This window comes from Protopterus annectens, chromosome 11.part0, assembly GCF_019279795.1.
Source record: "Protopterus annectens isolate FY-2018-M chromosome 11.part0, PAN1.0, whole genome shotgun sequence".
Classification (NCBI taxonomy): Eukaryota; Metazoa; Chordata; order Ceratodontiformes; family Protopteridae; genus Protopterus; species Protopterus annectens.
Window position 1 is genome coordinate 984,656,732 of NC_056745.1, and position 13,935 is coordinate 984,670,666.

At 37.5% G+C, this 13,935-nt stretch overlaps 1 protein-coding gene across 2 annotated transcripts in view; it reads left to right on the plus strand.

The window, feature by feature from the left end:
- The window catches only part of PCLO (piccolo presynaptic cytomatrix protein), a 2,606,742-nt gene that overhangs the window by 2,385,698 nt on the left and 207,109 nt on the right, over window positions 1–13,935 (plus strand). For both annotated transcript variants that reach the window (XM_044088356.1, XM_044088355.1), the window contains exon 21: window positions 8,197–8,264. In XM_044088356.1, coding sequence (XP_043944291.1) covers window positions 8,197–8,264 — 68 coding nt within the window. The remainder of the gene's footprint in view (window positions 1–8,196; window positions 8,265–13,935) is intronic.

Consider the following 13,935-nt stretch of genomic DNA (forward strand, 5'->3'; position numbering starts at 1 on the left):
CATTTATAAGCCTAGCCGGAATGTGTTGGCTTTCGCCACACGCTTAGATTAGTTCCCTGTGCCTCTGTCCAGCAGAGCCTTTGAAGTGATCCCTGGGGTAAACTTTCTGTTTCCCATCCCCTCGTCAAGGTTTCTCTTGAAGAGGGTTAGCGAGGAGCTCTGCCTAATGTAGATTGGAATCTTGTTCCAGAGCATGTGAAGTCTCTGGGACAGGAATCTATCCCTCCAGCACGTCCTATTTATTGTTGTGGTGAGGTTTAGATCCCTGGAGCGTGTGGCTCAAGGGGATATGGTTTTCTTTAGGTGGAGCATGTCCATCAATTCTGGGTTGGACGTGGCCTTGTATGTCAGGCAGAGATCACCTCTGAGTAGGTGATATGCAACCAAGTACAGCTGGACTTTCATCAGTCGAGCTGCATAGGGCATCTGCTTGAGGCCAGTGATCCTCTTGGTGAGGTACTTCTGTGGTCTTTCCAGTTGTTGCAGGTGTCTTGTGAGGTACATCCCAAATGGGGCATTGTACTCTATGATGGGTCTGATGAGTGATGCATAGAGGGGCCCAATGACCTCTTTCGATCTGGATGCAAACCCTTTTGTGATTAGGTGGGCCACATAGAAGGATTTTCTAACCACTTTGGCAATGTGGTTATCAAAGGAGAGGTTACTATCTACTTGGGTCCCCAGATCCCTTATTACGTCTTCTGTATTTAGGGGGCTACCACCAATGTGGTAGTTTGAGGGTACTTTGTTTTTTCCAAAGGGGATGACTATGCACTTTTTGGCATTTAGCTTGAGGCCATGGTTTTGGTACCAGTCTCAGTGAGACCCTTTTGGAGGATGTCTGTGTCAGCCAGAGAGTCAGTTATGTCCCCTAGTTTGCAGTCATCTGCGAACTTGGTCAGCCATAGTCCTCCTGTGCTTGCCTGTACCTCTGAGAAGTATATGCCGAACAGGAGGGGTCCTAGGACTGAGCCCTGGGGAACACCACTTGTAACCGGTTTAGAGTCAGACCTAGCTCCCACAACTCTTACCATGTGGGTTCTGTCTGTGAGCCAGTTGGCAACCCATCTCATGACATAGGGGTTTATGTTCAGGCTGGTGAGCTTGTCTATAATACCTGAGTGGGGAATGGTGTCGAAGGCCTTTGCAAGGTCTAGGTAGGCTGTGTGAACCACCTTTCCCTCATCTATAGCCTTGGTAACTGTCTCAAAGAAGTCCACCAGGTTTAGGAGGCATGATCTGCCCTTAACAAAGCTGAACTGGGTAGGGTCCAGTGTTTGGAGGTTTCCAATATCTCTGTTAATGAGATCCATGATGATGCGCTCCATAGCTTTGCATACCGAACTAGTCAGGCTTATAGGACGATAGTTCCCGGGGTCCGTTTTGGCTCCACATTTGTGGAGTGGAATAACCGTTGCTGTGCGCCACTCTGTGGGCACATAGCCTGTGGAGAGGCTGAGTTTAAACAGTGTGTTTAGGTGAGGGGTTAGTTCATCTTTGAGCTCGTGTAGGATGCAGCCTGGGACACTGTCCGGTCCCATTGATGCTGTGTTTTTGGTTTTGGAGAGGGCTGTTTTAACCTGAGTGTCTGTGATTTCAGGGGCGCTACATTCCTTTGGTATAGTTATGGGCCCTTTTAGGGGTGAAGTTTGCACTGAACCTGTCTGCCAAGATGTTGGCTATATCGGTCGGTTTAGTGTATTTTGTGCCATTCTGCATTCTGCAGATCTGAGAATTGCCACTTAGATTCTTGACATAGCTAAAGAATGCCTCGTGGTTATATTTCGAGTCTATGGCAATTTTTCTTTCGAAGCTAGCCTTGGATGATTTTATGAGGGGAGCATAGTTTCTTGCTGATACTGATCAGGGATGTCTTCCCTTCTTGGGATTTTACTCTTTTCTGTACTAGTTTTCTCCTTCTATTGTATAGCTTGTTTATGGCAGGTGTCCACCAGACTGGTTTCCTTTTCTTGGAGGAGTGAGTCTTGGTTTTGTTTGTGATAGCATGATCCATGCATTCTTGTAAGTGCCCGTAGAGTGCATTAGTAAGGAGTTTGCAGCTTAGACAGCGTTATCCTTTAGCATGGGGGCTTTGAAACTTCCCACCTCGGTCTTAAGTTACATGAAGTTTGCTTTTGAAAAGGTTTTCACGATGCTTTCTTTGACCGGGGGTGGTGGCAGAATGTGGATATCCAGAGTAATTAGTTTATGGTCAGATCTAACCAGCGAGGGGTTGACCTCTGGTGTGGAACACCGGTTGCCCATGTTGGTGATGACCAGGTCCAATATGTTGTCACCTCTGGTGGGGGTGTTGATCAGTTGATCCAGGGCATTTGAGTTTATAAATTCTAGCAAAAGTTGGGCAAGGGAGTTTGTACTTGAGTAGTTCTCCCAGTTAATGTTTGGGTAATTGAAATCACCCAATATTAGGGTGTTTGGTAGGACCTTTATGTTTCCCAGTGTTTCCAGAAATGCGGAGTGGGGGTCCTGGGACATGGTGGGTGATCTGTAGCAAGCTATAATTTGAATGGCAGTTTTGCCCATTGTTAGTTGCACGTGGATGATCTCTGAAGCATTGTGCTGTGCCACTAACCTGGAGGTGTGGGTATCCTTGATGAATATGGATACTCCCCCCACCTTTTGTATTTCGGTCCGGGTTTTGTGGCTGAAATGTATGGTATGAGTTGTAGCCTGGTAGTGCTGGGGTGCTCTCTGGAGCCTTAAACCAGGTTTCTGTTACTGCACACATATATCGATTTTCTCCATACTGAGGAGTGCCTCGAGTACGTGTGCATTTTGAGGTTTAGACTTCTGGCATTGAGTAGCATTACCCTCAGTTTTTTGTTACTTGCGTTATTTACGGTGGTGGGTTTGTCTTTTGAGCCTTGCCTAAAAAAGGCACTATCGGGGTGGCAAGAGCCTTGGCCAGTATTCGAAAGCCTAAGGGTGACAGATGCAAGCTGTCTCTAGCGAAGCAGCATGGCTTGTCGAGCATATCATCCCAGGCTGACAGACACTGGATCCCCTTTGAATGACACCAGAAGCTTAGCCAATTGTTGAAATTGATAATTTTTTCTCTTTACTGTGGTATCATTCTTGGTGAGGGCAGGATGCTACTCAGGGTCATGGTCATACCAGCCTGGGCTACGTGATCAAAGAGCTCTTCGATGTCTCTTTTCATTTAGTCCAGGGAGGTACAGCTCAGGTCATTCACAACAACATGGACAATGACAGAGCCATATTTGTACTTGTTCTGGAGTGACCTGAGTGCTTGTGTTATGTGGTGGATCCTGGCACCCAGCAGGCAGCTAACAGTAACCTTCTCCTTGTTCAGCCTAGTGAGTGAGACGTCAGTGTGCCTGACTATAGAGTCACCTATTACTAGTGTGTTGGGTATGTTATTTTGCCTTAAGGGCTGTGATTGTGTGGCACACTATCAAAAATCCTACAGTTGAGAGTTGCGCACCACTGGTCTAAGAACTGCAGTCAGAACTTTAGGAAAAGCAAAGGAAAACTCTAAGGTGTTTAGAGATTTTATGACGCCTTTAAGAGGAAAGCACTACTGTGTGAATAAAGAATTTTTGAATAAAGAATCATACTAAGATATACAATAGAGAGTCGATTATCTGAATGTTGATTATCTGAAAAGTCATTTATCAGAACCAGCCTTCCAAAGTTTTCAGGTAGGAAAAATCATAAAGTCTGAATATGCAAGCATTATATGTATTCGCTTGAGCATGTTTTTTGAGCTTGTAATCAGCTCATGTGTGAAAAATATTCTTTATTGTGCACAGGAATCGCTGAATGGTTTAAAAGTGTATTCCTGCATGTGGAAAAAAATAAGATTTTAGAAGGTTTTTTACCTAGTTCAATTATATGTTTGATTACTCAAACAGTTTGATTATCCAAACTACCCTATGTTCCAGTTAGTTCAGATAATCAACTCTCTACTGTAATAGCTTGTATATCTGACTGGATTTATTTTTATTTAAATACTGAGGTTGATGTCACTTATAAACCTTAGAATTTCTTCCAGATTTTCTTCCTCTATATATTAATTATTTTTTCAAACAAATGCCAAAAAACAAACTGCAAAGAAAACTGGAAAACATACTCAAAGGCAAATCTTATTGAAAGAGACGTTAACTGTGTTTTTTGCAGAATCTTTTTCAATGTGCATATCTGATATACATACCAACTTCCTCTCAACTTCTTTTCAATAAAGGAACACAGTATCGCATGACCTATAAAAAGCACAGTACATGTGAGCAAACACTATGCTTTAGACAGATGCAGATTCATAGAAAAATTTATAGATAAACATAGAAATTAATATAAAATTGTTCATTCTATTGAATAATGAAATAGGTTCTAATCATTCATTTACCAACCAGTGTTGAATCAAAGTCATTCAGGATTCAGTGAACATAACATTCTGCTCCCAGCTTAAATCTTTTAATTATAGAACAAACACTAAAAATCATAAATGTGAATTGTAAATCCAAAAGTAAAATTTAAAGCAAAATTCGTTACAAATACATGTTTAGAGGTACATTCATAGAGACTCCTGCTATGCAACTCCACAGTCAATAAATGCATACATGCGTGCATACATACATACATACATACATATATTTACACTAAAAAACTAGAAAATTGAATGCAGCACCAACCTTTCACTGTACTAAGTGAAACATTATGCTGAACTTGTATCATAATTCAATGTATGTTTTAAATATAAATTAAATATTCCGAATTTATACATATGCATTGAAAATATTGACAAGCAATAATAAATAAATCCATCCATTCATCTTCAACCCCTTTTCCCATTTTGCACATGGGGTCAGGGTGTCACTTCTGCAGTGACAATCATCTCAAGCCAAGGTTTACACCTCTGGGTGACTAGTCCTGCCAGGGTAATTTGTTCGTAACATGCACTCGCATACACTCTCTCACCTAAGGCCAGTTTAGAGTGCCCAATCCACCTACTGCATGTCTTTGGAATGTGGGAAGAAACCGGAGCACCATTAGTGGGGGAAATATAGCCCCTAAGTTTATTTTCCATTCTTTAATATCTGTCTAGCATTCAGTGTTTATGGAGGCTGCGATAAAAATTGCCAACCACTAGGCCAAGATCACGATGACAGTTTATATCGCTGACATGTAGAGAAATTAATTGTTTCAAAGCTCTTGAATTCTACCCTACATGGAAGGCACCTCAACTGAGTACAAACAGGTACTCTAGTCAGTTTGACAGGTGATAAAAGTGGTGAATTTCAAAACTCTTGGGGTACTCTTATAATTAAATATACAAGCATGACAGATTAGTACAATGCCCATACTGGTAAGGACTCAGTAAAAAAAAAAAAATATATATATATATATATATATATATATATATATATATATATATATATATATATATTACAAGCCATCTGTTCTAGGTACAGACTTAAAGGTTTGTAAAGCCATATCAGTATAATACTTCTGCTATCCACAATAAAGAAGCTTAGTTTGTAATTCCGGGACTTCATGAATAAAATTACCTTCATTAATGCCAATCCTTTGGAGCCTTAACATTTTTGAATTAGGTATATTTTTAATAATATGAGACAAGTGACAACTAGAGACATATAAGAATGAGTTAGGGAAAAAAGTTATCTTTATATAAATGCTGATAAGGAAACATTCAGCAATAGACATAAAATGTGCTGGCAGACAAATTTAGTACAAATTTTACCCCTGAAGCAGTTATCCTAATTCCACAGATTTCCAAATCCCTTGCACTGCCTAATATCACAAAGGGACATGTAATGAAAATGCTCTTCAGAATTTAAAAATACTGTTTCCAATGGGCCTGATGTCAACTGGATACTTAATAAATGTCACCAAACATGTCCTTGTTGACCCCTCTTTAAATTGTTTAACTTGAGCTAAGCTGCAAGTTTTGTCCCCAAAGTATAATTAACTACAGTGGTGATGTCTCTATACAAAGCACTGACCTGAGAAACTGTAAATCAATTAAACTGACCATTCTGATTTGCAAAGCAATTGAATGCATTATATCTGACATAATAATCTATGATATCAAAAACATTATCAGGTTAGACCTACATCAGTCCGGCCTTGATATAGGGAGATCCTGCCAAGTCAGTTTCATTAACTTCTTTGAGACGGTTACACAATATGTTACCAGTGCTCATTTGGTTCACACACTTTATTTGGGATCTTGCCAATATACCCCATGATAGAATCATAAACAAGTGAAGTGCCTTAAAAGTAGAACCATACATTATAAGATAGTAGTCTGGCTGAAAGACAGGACAAAGGTAAAAAGGAATATACCACAGGGATTAGTACTGGGACTCCTCCTTTTTGGCATCTGTATCACCAATCTTCAGATTGGGAAACAGGATTTAAGTTTGGAGATGATTTCTAGCTAGGTGTTATTGTCAAATCTCCCACTGATACCCATTCATTGCAACAGGAATTAACATTAATAACAAGTAGTATATCAAAAAATTTCTAAAATTAAATCTGAAAAGTGTAATATTGTTACTGCTAGTAAGCAACTCTCTTCCTTAGTGCACAGTATAGCCAATACCCCACTCCAAAATGATAGTGTAGTCAGGGATCTTGGAAGCTAGGTTGATAATTCCCTCTCCTTTTACTACTTTGTAGCTGCAGTAGACAGAAAATGATCACAACTGTTATCTAAAGGCACATCATCCAGGCCAAAAGAAGTTACCATCCCTTTTTATGCAGTCCTAATTAAACTAATTCTGTACAAGGCACTTTTTGGGATGTATCTTTATAGACATATTAAGCAACGTGAATGTCCACAGAGGTTCCTGGCCAAAAATATTGTTGGCTGAAGTTCCTGCAAAACCAGAAGAGGCTTATAGTGCTATCTTCTTACTAGGTTTCTTATAGGATCTTATATGGTGATCTATGTCTTGCATTCTGCACTATTATGGACACCATTCTTCTTGATATCCTGTACCTTTACAAGTCAAATAATACCATTAACACAAAAACTAGGGATTTAAATTTCCACCAGCACATAAATAAAACATGCTGCCAGAACTGTAACTAGGGTAGGGTGAAGGGGGGAGCTGCCCTAGGAGCAAGCTGGCTGGGGGCTCAATCAGCTGGTATGGGAGTGCAGTACTGGCATTGCTGATACTGTATTTGCAGTCATGGCTGTAGCAAGCTGCTTGTTACAATAGTACAAAGCAACTTGCCGATGAAGACATTTTTGTTTATTTTATTCATTTATTTATTTTTCGAAGGATCTTCAACTTGTTTTTTTTTTTTTTTTGCTATAAATTCTTAAGTTGTTCACTTTGCATTGATGAGAGACCAGAGCGCATACCCTTCATTTATCTCATCTCCACAGTTGTAACAATTCAAAGATGGGAGAAATCTCCAAAAACAAAGGAATCACAGTTAGAAATCACACTGGTAATGATTTCATATGGAAAGCGGTGATTGGCATTGCATTGCTTGGCATTTTTTGCTTCATGCAATTAATGCTCTGGGAATTTCATTTCAGCTACCTGTTGTGCTTCATATAATTAATAGTCTGGAAATTTCATTTCAGCTACATATACTGTAAATGGCTGACCATTCCCTTAGTTAAACGTGGATGAAGTTTCAACTACACCAGTTTAGTTCCCCACTGTTGAACTCCTGATCACTGTTACTCATGTAAAATCATTCCTGGTGCAGTTTCACTTTGCACGCTTGCAGTGTAAGTGAATAGTCTGTGTGGCCTTTTCTGTTTCCTCTAAGATTGTGCAACTGTGGTATAAGTACATGTAAGTATTATTGTGGGGGTGTGGGGGTGGTCTTGACCTTTCCAAAAAACAAATACTTTTTGTTACAGACTTCATTGACCCAGTGTTTCAGTCAGTGTGTTTTACCCATTTTAGGCTTCAGGAGCTCTTACATAAAAAATGCTCAAATCAGAAAATTGTTCAGCTAAGTTCTGTGATATAAAACCATACTTTTTCTTTCTATGTTAGTGGGTGCAAGCAAAGAAATGGAGGAAATATTTTAAAATTGAAATATCAGAAAATATGTGTAACGTATTGATTAACTAAAATGTGTCCATTAAGGTAGTCCAAGTGCATTTTTGATAGTTATTTCTGCAACTGGTTAAAATAAATACTTCAAATGTTTTGTTCTTAGGGGGAAAACTGTTGCAAATGGCCAAGATCTAATAAAACAGCCAGGGCTTGGACCAGCAGAAACTGAAGGTAAAGAAAATAACACGTTGTGTTCCTTAGAAAGTTAATCTCTCTTTATTTTGTTTACTTAAATTTGTTTTTATGCATTGGTACATGAGATTTAACATAATCTTTATTCAGCTTTGTCTTGTACAAATGCTGTGTGCTGCTAGGAATTCAATATGTACTTTCTAAATTGTATGGACCTTCATAATGCAAAAATAAATGTAATGGCTGATACTTCTTTTATAATGCATTTGTTATAAACTTTTGTTTTTTTTTAGTTCTGTGTATTTACTGCCCCAGTAAATGATATGCATGGACATTGTCCTAAGTTCCAGGGTGCTCATACGTACACTTGGATCAGAATGATTTTTTATGACTTACTTATTCTAACATTCATTATTGATTAATACTGTTATGTTTAAATTCTCTGCTTGAATAATGACAAAGGCATACAATAAGTAAGTTATTGATCTGTATGATTCAACTTGGTAAACCGCATCATTGAAACATACTGTCTGTAGCCATTTTGTGAATCCTTGATGTCAGTTTTCTCAAGTCCACTTTCACAATGGAACTACATTAATGCTCACTTTACAGAAACTGATGCCAGATACTACAATCTAATACATTAAACAGCACTAAGTGAACCACGTAAAATCACTCAAATCAGTCTAAACTTCAAAGATTCCTTCTGTGGAAAAAAAAGCTATAAAAGTATTGTTATATGTTAAGGACCAGGAACTAGATAAACACCAATCAACTAAAAACATGTAGATGCCCAGTAGAATGTATCCACACTCCTTTAATATAATACCAGAACAATTTGCATTAATTTTTTCTGGTACTTTATTAAAGTAGTGCAGATATATTCTACTGCATGTCTAAGTGTTTTTATTGTTATATGTTAAATGTTGTATGTTGAAGGAGGATCCTGAAAGCCTGAGTGAAGGAACATATTAAAATCTTCACTTTGTATAACTGTTTCATAATAAAAAAAAGTATATTCTTAGAAGTATGAGTACATATTAGTGTCTGCAGTTATACATAAGTATTTCTGTTCTGGCATTCATATTTACAGAAGACAATATCCAGCAGGCAGAGCTATGTTTGAAACCGACTGATGTTGTATTCTTCTGTATTAATATAGGAGTGTTATCTTTTAGATTCATTCTTTGTAGACATGTTCACTGGGAAAATAATGGTTATTAGAGGTGTCTTGTAGTAGCATTTTTAGGGAGACTGTGGAAAATTGTGCTTATTGCAGTAGGAAAGTATGCATTACTATACTTTTTGTATCCGTGATATTAACATTTGTTAATGTCAAGTAATACATAAGAAAGAACATTTGAGTGAGGCAAGTACTTTATGAACAAATATGATCTGAAGTGAGGGCAGGGTTTGGTTAAATTCTAGCCAATGTAAACTGCAAAAACAAAAGAGGTTAAAGAGGCAGTTGTGAATTTTGCCACAATCACCAGTGAGATACCTGCCAGCCTATTATAGGCCTGTACAAACTTATGCAAAACTGATGAATGAAAGTTAGTAAGTGTGCATAATAAAGCAGAGAATGAAGAAGGTATATATATTTGAAGTAGACTTCTGGCATGGACAGTTGGTTCTGAAAAATGTGTAGAATGATGGTTTTGTTCTAGATAAGGTATTCTTTATCTTCAAGTCAAACTTGAGATGAGTGTCACTGATGAAGCCAACAAATTTAGTGGTGCTGGTCTTTTTAATGGAAGAATTATTGATGGAACATGGATTCATGGCACAGAGGAGTGCCCTGACTCAGAGTTTGATTAGTGTTTTGGTCACTAGAAGAGCAATGTGAGGTGGCGTGTGATGGAGCAGCAACTGTCATCATTCCCTTCCAAGGAAGAAGTATGGGGTTTCTACATGTGATACAACACTCCCCTTGTAATGGAGTAGCACTGTAATTGCACAGATAACCATGAAATCGGCTGACCAGAGTGGTTTGAGTTAGTTGACAGTATGTGCAGTGATTCAGGTGATGTCAAGCAGCCTGTCCCAGTAACATCATACCAAACAATTCCCCAGTGTACTAAGATAGCTTCTGTGATGTTACCAGCATCTGTCACTCTAGCTTTCCCCTTCCCAACTTGAGAATGAGTGTGGCAGGGAGTTCCAGCCTCAAAGAGGAATAATGAGATCACTTAAGGTAAGGGAATTTAGAGCAAGACCTAGCTGATGGTCAGCTATATTTGTTTGCAAAGGGATAAAAAGAAAAAATAATAAATTATTGATTGAAGTGATGGTCAAGCTAGCAGGCATACAATCATGTATCCTTTGCCTTTTGGGAAAGTGGTCAGCAAGCAAAATTATTGGTTTTGCTTTGCTAGTATTCATCTATAGGCCCATGGAGCTTAGCTGTTTATGAACAGACAAGAAGTCATCAGATTTCAATTAACATGAATATTACATTCACCTTTGAACTTTTCTCCGCCATCTTTATGTGTAGATGGAGGAAGAATAAATGAGTTGAAGGAACCGATGAACATCAAGGCTGCCATTCTATTCAACTTCAAGTTAAAAATTATATTTATTTTATACCTGTTTCCAAACATTGTAGAAATCAGCTAATACAAAATAATGCTAAATAAGATGAAGGTAAAACATGCTAAAAAAGTAAAATAGTGATAATATGTCTTTATGAGCAAATACAAGAGTAAGCTCATTTTTATAAACTGTGCATGAAACAAATAGGACCTAGACATTAATGGAATACTCTGTAGACCTACACAAAAGCCATTCATGGGCTACAATTGAGTAAATATACTGTCTACACTCTTAACATGGGCATGCCAGTTCAAACCATCACGTTTCTCCATGCAATGTCTTACTACAACAGTGAGCAGATTATGACAATTTCAGCACTCTAGCTGATGCTTAGGGCTAGCTCTGGTCCCATACGGAGAATCTTTGTGTAGTTGATCACATTTCTGTCTTATGCCAGGAAAAGAGGATTGTTTTAACCCTTTGATTCCATCACCAAATGTCCAACAATAATGCCACTGATCAGTTCTTGTCACTTCTCCTATAAAGTCACTACTTAACAATACACTTTTGAGTTAAGTGTTCCTTCATTGATTCCTCAACCTCTGGATGTTTCTCTGGCTCCCTCTGTTTTTCTAAACTTCATTCTCTCTTGTATTTTGATGACCCTTAACAAAGTTAAAGGATTCTGAAGTGTCTGTTTTTCTCCTTTCTTTCTCCAAAAGTGTATATAATTTCTCTGCACCATTTTTGTGCTTGAATTTCTGCCATTACAGGAAAGAGATTTCTAGGACTTTACAAGGTTCTCTACTCACTGACTCATCTTGCAAAGAAGGGATAACGGATTCTATACACGATGCCTCAGTGTATGCATCCCACCATACCTCTAACTTTGTTTGCTTCGAATTCTTATTTAAAAACTGCCTATGTATAAATTTATGATTTATATTCTTGTGGGGTACAGATTACCTAAGGAAACCTATGGAAGGCTGACCACAGAATGTCTCCTTCTAGCCTTAATAAAATGTTTTATCTTTCACTGGCCTACAGCAATATATAATGTAATAACTGAATTTTTCCAAAAGTTTTTAAACTAGTAAATCTCCTTCAGTTCTTCATTCCTGATACCATAACACATAGTAGAATTTAGCATAGAAATATTAAAGAAATTGGAGATTTCCTAACCATTAAACCTTGTGGAAAAAAATGACCCTACTGGACTAACCAGTAATCTTCAGCCATCTTACAATATCCAGAGGTAAGTCAGTAAGGCGGATGGATACTCGCAGACTCTTGTAGAAATAAATCCAGTTTTAATAAAACACAAAAGCGCTCATCCTTTTGTGTTTTAATAAAACACAAAAGTATGAGTGCTTTTGCAATGAAGTTGCTTCTTCAGACCCACAACGACAATTACACAGCTGACTTAAATAGTACAAACAATTATTCAATAATTCAACCTCTTTAACTTCAGTGCAGGTTTTAAAGAGGTATTGCCATTCAAGCCCATACCCCTATTAGCAGCCAAAGTAAAAATCCATTTTAGTTCTATCATTTCAGTACATCACCACCTCTTAGAGTATTACAGTATTTCTCTGGCATTAAAAATGTAAATCTATGCAAATTTCCTTCCTTCATATTATGTTTAGCTAATGCATTTCTAGAATCACTTCTATTAATAGCATAAATATGTTCTTTTATTCAATCTCTAAGACATCTGTTTGACTTACCAACATAATATGCATTGCAATAGTCACATAGTGCTAAGTAAACTAAATCTTTAGTATTACAATCTGCTAACGTCAAAAATAAATGTATGTTCATTCATAGGGTGCACAAACACATTATCTAGCTTAACCACGTTTTTCATTTAACAACAATACATCTCTTAAAAGGCATCTTTGCTATAATCTAAATAAGAACCAAGGAATTCCCTCAGAAAGAAATGGTACACATAAATGCAGAAATTGTAGTGCATGCAAATATGTATATACTGGTGAATTTTATCAACACCCTACATTGCACTTTAACATTGATTTTAATTTTTATGCTGATTGTAGGACAAAACATGTGGTTTATTTAAGTTTCTGTAAGGTATGTTATGCATACTATATTGGTAAAATCAGTCGTATGCTGAAAGACAGGATGCTTGAGCACTACAGGAATGTACAGAACACACAAGAAACTAGTGCCTTGGCACAACATGTTTTAAAAGAAGGAATGAATCATAGCTTTAGTTTATTTGTATTAGAAGTGTTAGCTGAAGGTATAAGGGGAGGAGACTTTAAAAACAAAACTGAAGTGGCAGAGCAAAATTGGATAATTAAACTTCAGGCAGACAGACCTCCAGGGCTGAATGCCAAAGTCTCCCTAAAACCCTTCCTGAAAGAGAGACCCCTGAAGCATTAAAGTATGATGAAACACTTAGCTGCTATTTTTAACATAGTGTTTTAAAAAATGTCTTATGTGCTTGACAATGTGTCTTTAATTTGTTAATTGATTTGTGATGTCATTAATTGGTATGGTTTTAAAATGCTTCTGTTTTTTTAAGAGAACGTATGTCTGATGAAGTGGTGAATACCGTGAAAGCGCTTACATAATAAATTCTGTTATTTTTATTTTTCCTGCTTTGAATAAATGAGGCTGTTACTTATTTGTTTAAAACTAACTCTAAAAGAAAACATATCAAACTTATTCTACATGCTGGATAATCAGTATGCTGATGAAGAAATAACCTTACAAACTCAATTCCAATATCATTTGAAATGACAGTAAATAAAGAGGTAACGTCCATAGTCACCAAAAGACAATAAAAAAAAGCAAATTCAGTAGACCATTTCACTAATCTCTTAAGAAACTGCTTAGTATCTCTACCAATATGTTCTCAACCTTTTCAACCACAAGACATAACAGTCTCTCTACATATATAGAAAGAGGTTCTGTTGCCCAACCCCTTCCTAACACAATAGGTGTCATATGGGGGTTGTTCAGGGTCTTATGGACCTTAGGAAGTCCATATATAATTGGCAGTAAGGGGATGTTCAACCATGAAAAAATCAAATGACTCCTTTGTAATAGTCCCATCTAGAAACATATCTTGCAGTGAAATATTTAATCTATGCAGTAAATAATCTATATCACTCTTAGCACATCTGAAATATGTAGCTGAGTCTGATAACAT